General features: G+C 25.4%; 1 protein-coding gene across 1 annotated transcript in view; it reads right to left on the reverse strand.

Annotated features, from left to right (window-relative positions):
• Positions 1-12,111, reverse strand: part of LOC111636895 (docking protein 2-like) — a 19,101-nt gene extending 6,990 nt beyond the window's left edge. Inside the window, exons 1-3 of the mRNA XM_023382283.1 lie at positions 12,004-12,111; positions 6,469-6,928; positions 3,482-3,719 (exon numbers count right to left, since the gene is read on the reverse strand). Coding sequence (XP_023238051.1) covers positions 3,482-3,719; positions 6,469-6,928; positions 12,004-12,111 — 806 coding nt within the window. The remainder of the gene's footprint in view (positions 1-3,481; positions 3,720-6,468; positions 6,929-12,003) is intronic.
• Between the last annotated feature and the right edge of the window lie 162 nt (positions 12,112-12,273).

Raw genomic sequence — 12,273 nt, forward strand, 5'->3', positions numbered from 1 at the left:
GTTGCGGCCGAAGTTTTCATCTCTCAAACGTGAACGCCGAACGTCGAGCGCCGCTATCTTGTAAGCGGCGCTCGACGTTCGACGTTCACGTAAACTTCAGCCGCAACCTTTTAGTATTATATTTAAATTGTATTTTGTGTGGGACTATAGCAACTTGAGTCAGTTACGTTAAAGATTTTATATCAATTACTTTAAAAAAAAAAAAATATTTAAAATATATTTTAAGCTTAATTTACGAACAGTTTTTAATCAAGTTAATCCGAAAATTTATGAATAGACTGTATGTATTTAATCGAAATATCTAACTTAGATTAAGTAACGTACAAAATAGCATTGAATTTATTAACAGTTAAGAGGTTTTGTTCTTATAATAGCATGGTATTTCGGTAAGAAAAACAAGAAATCGATAAGTTCTCATCCTTGAAACGTGAATAATCTGTAGGTGATTTAATTACTGTTATAACATTGTACAACTTAATTTGGTACTAATTTATTATCCAGTCAACTATTTAAGTTAAACTCGTAGGAATAAGCTTTGAAAATATCGTCCTTGCTGACTAATATATCTCTTCAACGATCGCCAGGTGGTCCATTGCTATAAAGTAAAAGTCTTACGAGAGATTCATAAATTATGTAGCAGCTCAGACTAACATATTTTTATAGGTTAATTAAAATATCCGAAAGTAATATATATCAAGGAAGTGACAGTACGACAGTCACTTCTTACGTAAAAATTCTTTCTCGGAAGAATACAAATATAGATAAGAGACGTTTTACATTTAATTAATTATCAATTTGAATAATAACTTAAGTTAATTAACTTCGATTTTAATAAAATATTTTAAATTAATAAAAATAATTTTTGAATTAGTAATAATTTTATGCACTAGATGGCGATGTATACAGTTTTATAATATTTAAAAGTAATCTATAGGGATTTTTCCCTACAGATTACTTTTAAATATTATAAAACTGGGGTTTTTCCCTAATATACGGATTATTTAGTCTTTTAAAAGGGGGACTTTTAAAAAAAAAATCTTAAAATAATTTAAGTAAAAAGTAATAAAAAAAAAGTATTAAATAAATAGAAATTTCAATTTTACTGAAACAAAATTGTGGGGAATTTTCCTTAAATTTAAGCAATTTTAAAAGATATTTTTTATTTTTATGATGATAATATCCAAGTAATGTCGAATATAGAATATAGAAAAATTTTCTTATTTAATAAGATTTTATCATTTGAATATAATATAGATAAAGAAAAGTTATTGAAAGAAATTAGAGTGATTTTCCTTTCTAAAGAAGAAATTCTGTGGTATAAAGAGAATGTCTTCAATCCCATAAACATGGATAAAACAATCAATAGAATAAATTTCTTTTTTGGCTTGTTAACTTAGACTGCAACAACATATAAATGGTTACAGAATACAACAGGCAAATTGCTATACCCATTCTCTTCACAAAGTATTACGCTTATACAAGTCAATTTTCATTTAGGTGCTTACCAGGTAAGCACTTCTCGTTTGCATAATCCAGTAGAAAATCTACATATTCTTACAAAATGAGAATTAAATTTCACCTGTTTTAAGTACTTAAACAATCTTAATTCCTTTAATGTTACCCTACAACTATCAAGATCTAAAACTTTTAGTAATTTATATGAAAAATTTATCTTTCAAGTAATAATAGAGAGGTTGCGGCCGAAGTTTTCATCCGTAAAACGTGAACGTCGAACGTCGAGCGCCGCTTACTTGTAAAGTGGCGCTCGACGTTCGACGTTCACGTTTTACGCCGCAACTTCTCTAATGTTAATATAGGCTTTAATTTTTTTTTAATATTTAAATTATTATATAAATTGCAATTAAATATTCAATGAATTTTATTTAAAAGCTAATGTTTATTTTATTTTATTTTATTTTATTTTTTTCAATTTAAATTTATCTGAATAAAATTAACTTTGATGTTTCATTAATGGTAAAGTTGACCCTTTGGGAAATTTAAATAAAAATTTTATTTTTGATATATAAAATTTAATGAGATAATATTTTATTTTGTAGATATAATTCAATTAAATTATTAAGAATTTAATTAATACACAAAATAAAACTTATTCGAAATAAATTACCGAATTTATGTACGAGGAATTGCTTTTTTTTTTTTTTTTTTTTGNCCTATTCAATAATATTAAAGTTTAAAAGAAAAAAAAATTACTTTTATTAATTAAAACTCACTGCATTGATAGGCAAATATGAATAATAAGTATAGAACATTTAATGAAATATTTTAATAAAATTATCAGGAAAAAAAATTTTTTTTTATGTTGTTTTTTCCATCAGCTTACATTCCTTGTAAAGAAAATACGAAATTATGGTTGGATAGTTCTTCCAAAGAACAAATAACCACGATTAAGAGGGTAAATTGTTACAGTTTTATGAGTTTCCAATACAGTGGAATAACTTAAAAACTTTTTAAATTATAAAACTAGCAATAATATAATAAAAAATAATAATTTATGGAGGATCAAATTTGCATTGTTTATAATCAAATCAATTATTTTTCAGTCAAAAATTTAAATATAAAAGTCTCTTTTTAGTTTAATATTACGATTTAAATAAACACGTAATTGGACATAGATAAAACAAGAACAAAACAAGAACTCCATAAATGAAATAAATTTATTATTATTATTTTTTTTTCTTTGTAATACATAAAACTTTTCAAAGTCTGTCATTTAGACTGACAATATCTAAGCTGTTGTCACAATATATCTAGGCAGTAGATCAAAGAAAAGTAACAATACAGATCACATAGATACATATAGATCATATACAACTCACTTGTCATGATTTATTTCCATTACTCTTATTACAGAGTATATTCTACTCTTTCTATTGCATTCTTCAAACTTTGATAAATAAATATTTACATAATAATTTAAATATAATAACTTTTATTTTGATTTACTTTAACTTATCCTAATATAGGTTATCACATGCTAATGATTATCATGGTTTCTTCACGTATAAATCCAGAATACTAGGTTGGCAATACTTCAATGTAAGCTGAAAAAGTTAAGGATTTTTATTCGTGTGCTAAGTATTAAAATAATAATAAATGATACATTTTAGCTAAAAGTTGTTTTTTGTTTCTCATGTTTTACTTTATTTCCAGAAGGGATAAAACTATAAAAGAAATACAAAAACGAAAAATTGCTTCTGGATACGTTCAATGTATTCTCCAATGACCATCATCCATTTAAGGATATAAAAAAAAAAGAAAAAATAATAATAAAGATGAGGATAATATTTAAATTATAATTTAAATAATAACTACAGTTAATTAATGACATTTTACATCATTAAAGATTAATGAAAGAATTATGATTAGACAACTAAAATTAATTAACTTTACATGAATTCTATACAAGAATGATTCATTAAGATATAGTTAACCTTATTGATATTAGGGGGTTCATTCTTACCTGCCAACTTCTAAGCTGACTAAAGTGTTCTTTGATCTCTTGTTCGATCCTAATGTTTCGTGTCTATATTGTCTGATGAAAGCTACAGGCCAAACTAAAGAACAATCAGTCTCTCCTGGTCTCACAACACCAATTCCATGAGTAAATATTGCTAAATCTACTTCTCCTCTCAAACCAGCTTTTTCTGAGTACTTAGTGGGATGGACGGTGACTGAAAATTTCTCTCGTAGAAAAGAAGCTAAAGTACAAAAAAAAAGAGGGAAAAAATGTATAATATTTTACAGGAATAAAAGATCCACTTATCTTATTTACGGTTTTATAGTCTTAATGCCATTTTCTCTTAAGATTATGTTTATTGATACTCGTAAAAAGTAACCATAAATATAGCATTTTTTAACCAGATTTATGAGAATTATGTCAAGTTTAAAATATTAAATATTACTTTTTTTTATTGTAAATCATACTTGGTGACTATTTAAAAATGTGTGAATTTATATTAACGTATAAACAGTAAAGATATATCGAATGTTGGTGGGTATTAATAAAAGATAAAGAAGTCTACCACTTTAAAAATCCTTCTTATTGTCCCGAAACTCGTTTGTTCCAGGATTTGCATTTAAATGCGAAAAGTTTTCAAAAAATTTGAAAGTTTAATTTTTAAATAAATTTCAAATTTATGTAAAACACAATATTATCGATTCTTTCGATAACGCCTTTTATTAAATAATACTGACTTAACATCGTTTTTCTGATTCAAAAATATATTAAAAAATAATGTTTATAATACAATTTCTTTCTTTATATATTAATTATTTTATTAAAATAACTGAAATTGAATTCATAACTTATTTATCTTTATAATTTTTATACAAAAAAAAAAAGATATTTATATTTATTTTTATTACACATTTTAATTCAAATAGTAAAGTTCAAATGGGGTTAAATAGTCTTTATTTTCTTTGACTTCAATAAATTCTGATTACAACAAAACTGAGTGTGAAGTGTTTTCTTTTATTTCACTCAACCTCAATACAATTGTAGTTACATTAAATCGAGTTAGAAAAAAAAGTAGATAAACTCATCTATCGTCAAGAATAATATTTTATTTTTTTACCTTCTCAAACAATCTTTTAACCTTTTAGAGATTAACATCATCAATTGTGTTCAGATGAAATATCATGATTGATAATCCTTTGTCTCATTAAGCTCTATTGTGCATAACGATCCTACATTGTTTACTTCCTTTCTCATCCCTTCTTAATGATCTTTATCGTAGCTTCTTATTGTTTATGCATCGGTATAGAAGGTAACAAAAGTTTTAAAAATATAATAATAATAATTTAACCTGAAAGCATAGTTAATGTTTACTCCATTTTCTATAATTTTATTTTAAAATCTTGTTCACTTTATTAATTAATTAAACTTCCACGGATTTAATTATGTTTAAATTTTATCTTTTATTATTTAAAATTTTTAATCTTTGTCATTATCCATTATCAATTTTCTGTTACAATTAACTTAATCCTAAATTTTCTGCCTTTATAAGCATCATTACATTTATTTCTCATTTGAGTTCATTTATAAAAGATTTTATAAGCATAAATATCATTTATCACATGATGTTCGATGTTAATTTAATGAAGAATAATTTATTTTTAAGTATTCCTATTTAGTTTAAACGCTTAACATTAAGTCTAATATATTTTTTTTTGTAATTATATATTTAAAAATAAATTAATTACTTATTTTACTGTTATTTTTTTTTTAATAAAGACCTCTTACTTTTAAGATAAGCTGTTAAGAAGATTAGATATGAAAAAGTTTTAAGGTTATTTATTTTTTTTTTAAAAGAACTAAGTAGGTCTAATACTTAATTTCTATATTATTTAATTTTATTTTTCGCTGAAAACTATTTTTCATCGTTTTACAAACTTTTTATTCCTTATTTTTTCTTATTTCTTTGGCGGATTTCCACAATTTTATCAAATCCAAATCACCCCCTTAGCTTTCTTTTAAATCCAACAAAAGGCAATTTGATTCCTTCCTATCATATATCAAACCTTTTCTTTCCCTTTCCTCGGTAAATAAAATATAGAAAATAAATAATTAAATTTAAAAAAAATTCTCCTGTTAAAAAAGTTTACAATTTTTACGTCAATTTTGCGTCATTACTTCGGTTTTAGAATGAGAAATCTTAAAGAATGACGTCAAATTTACGCAATAAAAAATGTGCACTATCTCAACCAATCGAATAGATCTTTAGATAATCAGTAACTTTATTCACCTTTTCCTTTTAGTTACATTTATTTATTAATGTAAACTTAATTGATGTGTGTTAAGCTTGTTGATATAAATCTATTATAACTAAATAAACTGTTAATAAGTCTATATTGATACGTATGTAATGCAGTTAATATATGTCAAAGTGATTAATAATTATAGGAAATTAATAATTCTAAGTAATTTATAACCATATAAGCTTAGAATAATTGATAAACATCCGCAGAAATTGATACAGAGTACAACAACAACGATTCTTTATTCTTCTTGGCAAATTATTTCTCTCTCTCTCTCTTAGCCTTGATTGTTAACATTAAGTAATACTTAGAATCTTTTATATTGTATATAATTAAGAAGAAAATATAGTTTACTTACGTAGCAGTAATAATGTACACCTGTCTCATTAGGAAAAATTATTACTAGTGATTAATGTTGTAATCCTGCCTCTAATGCTCAAAATATTATTATTTTCTGTACCATTAAAGAATGTTTGCAGTGTTAAAATATGAAAAATAAGTGGGTTTTTTTTTCACTATTTTAATCTTACATTTGAAAATATTCTCGAATTACCATTTAGAAGATTAGAAGAGCAATTGATGCAAACTTGAAGCGTAGATAACAATTATCTTAAGTTTAAAGAAGAAAATAATCGAGAAATGACTAAAAAGTTAAATTAAGAAGAAGAACATAAATGTATAAAGACTTACTATCGATGCCAATATCTTCGAAAACTATTGAGGAATCGAAATCTTCTTCGGTATCCGTTGATAGAGAATCGTGAATTTGTCGCTCTAAAGAACACGAACAACTCTTCGGACTTCTCTTCTTTATTCTTTCAGTATTTCTCCTTTCGCAAACTGGTCTCCAATTAGGATCCATAGTAGAACCTTTATGGGCTACTAAACTAAGAGCTAACAGCCACGATTTCCCACCCAACTCATCATCGGAAGCTAGAACCAAAGGCGCTTTACCGTGACAAACCACAACGATACAGAATGGAAATCGGCTAGTATCTTCGATTAAACCAATATGGACGGCGTGATTCAGATCTAAACATATTTGTGGTTTTGTTGTTATTTTATTTATAGCGGAAGTTTGATTATCGTACATTTCTAGCACCGGACCTTCCGTTTCGTCTCTCAGCACGAAGTATCTCTTATGCCATGCCTACGGAATAAATTACGCTAAAATTAATTACTTCAATACAAATTTAAATACGGTTAATTATCTGAAATTTAAAAAAAAAAACAACCTTCCATTAATTTCACAGAAAATTAATTATAAAATCGATTATTTTAATTATCATCTATACTTTAAATCGTTAAACATTAATTTGTATAGAAAAAAAACAAGGGAGGGTGCCGAATACAAATTCTTTTCGATAAAAGTTTAATTATCTTTATTGAGAATGTGCATTTAGTTAGGAATAAATATCCTAATGTGTTTTTGCATCCTCTCGAGTATTGTATTACTTTACACTTAAAACTTTTCTACACGATTCTGCTATTTATAAAAAGAAATAATTTCATTTTATAAATATTTAATCTTCGTTTCTGTATTTAAAATAAATTACTTCTTTTAAGTTTAAAATAGAAGATTCTTATCGTGGATCATCGATTAATATTGGCAGAAATACTCACTAAATCTAACAATTTATATAACCATTAAAGAAAAGTCAAAATTTTTGTTCTTCTTCTTTTTTTTAATCTTATAAATATTTACTTGTTAGAATATATTTAAAGAGTAAGAAAAGAAAAGATTTACAGATGTCTCTCACAATCAACATTTGGATTAAATCCAAAATAGCCTCAAGTAAATGGATTCTATGGTTTAGATTTTTTTTGTTTTCGTCTTATTCTTCTCAATAACTATAATCTATTCTTTTAAAATATATTAAAAAAATACCCATTTCGATCCGTGTTCAAATTTCTCACTGACAAAATTATCCCAGAGGGTGTACCGCGAATAAAATTTATTGTAAAGATCACCTTAGGTGGATGTTGGCAATTGGATACCAATCGAAGAAGTTAATGACTTGGATCGATGCTGGATAACTTGTAGGGAACATTTCTTAAGTGTCAAGTGTGCGGAATTAAAATGTATATCCCTATCCGAGTCTAAAAAAAGAAAAAAAAAAAGGGAAAAATTCTACTTCTACACCTTCATCCCATTAACAAATCAAATGGATCCTTTCCTCTCTTTTTTTTTTTTTTTTTTGATTGATTTCTATTGATTTCTTAAGCACCGTACTTAATTTAATTTAAACAGATGATTCTGTAGATAATTTTAAACAATTTTCTACGTATAATCTGTTATTAAATGTCGAATTTTTTAATATTTTTCTACTGATAAATAATGGAGGAGTTACGTGCTCAAATGTCGAAGGAGTTTTATTAATGAAAGCCTTTACTGTTAATACTGAAAGAGTGATTATTATTATTATTATTATTGAAAAAGTTTGAAGGAGGAAAAAAAAAAAAAAAAATTAAGTTAAGATTTAAAAGGACTGTTGAAAGTGTAATTAAATATTAAATTCGTTGTAAAAAATGTGGAAAAAATACAAGAGACACGAATTAAAATCAAAATTAAACAATGAAATCTTCAGTTAAATTAGTGTATAATTTAAATTTATAACGTTTTTAAGTATTAATAGTCGAATAAAATATTTAAAAAAGGAAGAAATATTACAAGTTTTAAAAGAATTAACAATAAAAAATGAAAGATAAATACAGTATATATGTAAAAAAAAATAAAGTGTATACTGTAAGTGATTAAATGATATAAGAGAAGCAAGGAATTTAATTAAATGAATAAAATTTAAATATTATACGGTTTGATGTATTAAATATGTAATTTTTTTCAGTTTATTTCTTGCAAATAACAGCTTATTTACGTTTTAAATAGTTCAAAACTTACAGAATTTATAAAATTAATAAACGACTTTTATACTATTCGAAAGAAGTTTAGTAATATTAACTTTTTTTTTTTTAACATTAAAAAGCTAGTAAATTTCCATCTTGTTTATTACTAGATAACACAATATTGTAAGCTCTTCTCAAGCACAAACTTCTCTTCTTACTGAAAATTCTCTTTCATTTATCACTGTATAAGAAGAAGAAGAAGTTAATAATTTACTACATTTATCATTAATAATACTGAATAAAATGAATTATTAGCTGAATAAAATAGTAGAAGAACTTCGTTATGAAAATATCCTATAAAAATTTAAACTAGTATCAAGGAACTGTATTATTTTTTCATCGACGTTCTTCAATGCTAGTGCTGTGTTAAAATTTAAAATAACCGAATGAAATGACTTAAATCTTTAGTTTTTAGTATATAAAATCATAAATAAATCATCGTTGCCGAAGAATTTTCTTTTCTATCATCGTTTTTTCTAAAGAAAATCATTTATTTATAACGTTCTAATTGTTAGAAACAGATCATTGAATTAAAGATGATGCGGAGCAAAGTATTTGCTCCGCATCATCTTTAATCCGCATCATCGTTAGGAGAAGAAAAATATTTAGAAAATGATGATAAAAATTCATAAAACAAAATTAAATCGAGAGTGTTTTTTTTAATTATTAACTTAATTATTAATCGATGGTACGGTATCGATTTTAATCGAGTTGAACAGGTGAGATTAGTGTTATCTGGGGAACAAAACGTTAGTGTTTTTTAACTGTATATCCTGTAAGGAAACAATAAACTGGGAGGTTTCCTGAATAGAAAAAAAAGAGAAAACAAAAGAGATAATCTTACCGTAAAGTTATCTTAAAACTTTTTAGAGTTTTAGTGTTGAATTTCAATAAAAATTTCATTGTAGAATCTGTAATAATGTAGCATTTTCATGTTAATCTTTTGTGTCAATCTAAGCGATCTTTCGCTTAAATTACTAGTCAGATTTTCAATAATTTCGCGTAGAATATTAAAAAAAGAAGCCAAGAGAAATGTTTTATTGAAGATTTTCATGGAAATAAAACGATAGATCAATCATTTTTTTTATATTTTTTTAAATTAATAATCGCATTTAAAAAAAAACACGATAATCGAACTTATCGATAACCTTGAAGTGTATATAAAACACTCTTTTAAATACGAATAAAAATTTAAATAGATAAAAATAAATCAGCCTGTTAGCTTTATAACTTTATTAAATTCGTAGATATTTAAAAAAAATCATTAAAAAATAATGGACAATAATTTTTTCTTATTACTTTTTATGTCAAGGGCATCAATATTAACTGAGTAAACACGTTCTTCATTTTCTAATTTTTTAGATAAGAAGTGATTGTATCACTTTGAACTCTTCTGTAATGATAACATTCGTGATAATCATTAATAAAAAAAATATATATATATATCATTAAATATAAAGTTACTTTAATATTCGAAGCATTGAAAAGTATATTCATCTTCTATCTTCGTTTTCTACATTATCGATCCTTTCAAAAATATTATTATTTTATCTTAGTAGATGCCATTAAATTTAACAAAATCGCGTTAATGTTAAAATTAAATTTTCTCGTAAATCAGTAAGAATTAATGGCAAGTCAGTATTAATGTTTGTCGACAAATAATGTTTTAATATTTGAAAAATAAATAAGTTTAAAAAAAATAAGTTATATTCTGTTTATTTCTACTTAATTTTAAATCTAAATTGCATTATTTAATACTTATTAATTTGTATAAAATGTGTAAAAAAAAATAATTAATTTTTAATATAGAATTTCTTATTATAGATTGATGAAAAGATTTTTCTCTTCTATAATTTCTAGGTAATGATGCTATTATTATTCATTAATAGTAATAATAATAATACGTTTCTGTAGAAATGATTGGTAGATACAAATTACTATTTTGAAGATAATGACAATAATAAATTAGTATTAATACTGAAAATAGAAATATTCTACTTCAAGATGTTACATAGAAAGTAAACATGATGCTGCTGTGATATGAATGATGTATAACATATATATATATATATATACATCGTGTGTGTGGCTCGTTATAGCTTTATGAGGCCCAGAAAAATTTGTATTAGAGGCCCCTCGTAGTGTCGACTTCAGATATTTTTCTTCGAGGAAATTTTCTGATGAAAGATTAGTTTGGGAGGGGCCCCAGCGATTTCCCTTTTTGCCCATAACATAACGCTCCATTGTATATTTATATATACACATATACAGTATACGTGATAAACAGTTAAAGATATTTATGAAATATTTCCCTTTATAATTGAATAAAATCTAATTTAAACTGCAATAAATTAAAAAATAAAAGCCAAAGATTATAGAAAATATATTATAAGATCTATCAGTATTGATTTAGACGAAATAATGTACTGGAAGATTACGGATAATCTGTATCTAATCCGAATACTTATAAGATTAAGGTACTATCACTCCCGCATTTATTAAGCCATCTCGAAGGAGACGTAGAGTAAAGTTAATTGTAGCAATTAATTAAATTATTAAAAATGTCTAAAACGACTTAATTATATCTATTGATTAGTTAAAATATTTAACCAATATAACCTAATTTGTAGAAATGCGATGAAGCACTCTAATTCTTTGATATGCTATATACATCCCATTGCATAAATAAGGTCACTAAGCCAATTGATTTCTATCTCTTATCTGTGGAATTCTATGGCAAATTGCGGTATTACATCAATCAACAAACTAGCCCGAGAGGTATATCTAGCTTAATATAGTGATCTTATTTGGGTCTGGTTTCTCGATGGAAAGATTGACTCGTTCTGTACTGTAAATCAACTTCTTTTTCCCCCCCTCTTTTTTCCTTTAAGGACGGCGGAACTTGAGGCTAAATTTCTATAAATTAATACCACTCGTTAAGGAAATTAACGTTCCGTAAACTGTTTAGTTTAATAAACCAGCGTGAAATGACATTAATAAATAAATTAAATTTCCTTAATATTTAGTTGGAGAATTTAGTTTTGGCTTATCGAACTTTCGTTAATATAAAAATAAAATTTCAAAAAATCGGGACAATATGTAAACTTAATGGAAAAATCTATAATATTTTTGCACATGTATAAACAACAATATATTATATGTAATTTGCATAGCTTATATTTTATTAAAGTTAAATATAACAACACAATGCTTAATACTTATCGAAACGTTATTTTATCGTGGAAATTATTTCAATAATTCATATAAAAATAAGTAAAAAAAAAACGAATATAATAATAATAATAATAATAATAATAATACCTTTAGTTTATCGAAGTATCTTCGAGGAGGTCTTTTAACAAATAAGTATCCCTGTTTGACAACTTCGCTCACAGCCAGACACACGTCAGCCTTCTGTTTTGTCGCCATCTCCGCACGTGCCACATTCTGTCCCCATCCAATGATACTCGCTACTTTAATTCTACATTGCGCCAATAGCTTGCGCCACTGTCCAGCCTATTTTCCTATATAAATATATTTATGTGCTGCGCGTATGTGTGTGTTTGTGTGTGTCGATTGATTGATAGTTTA

Source organism: Centruroides sculpturatus, unplaced genomic scaffold, assembly GCF_000671375.1.
Source record: "Centruroides sculpturatus isolate CEXI.00-Female unplaced genomic scaffold, Cexi_2.0 scaffold1079, whole genome shotgun sequence".
NCBI classification, from domain to species: Eukaryota; Metazoa; Arthropoda; class Arachnida; order Scorpiones; family Buthidae; genus Centruroides; species Centruroides sculpturatus.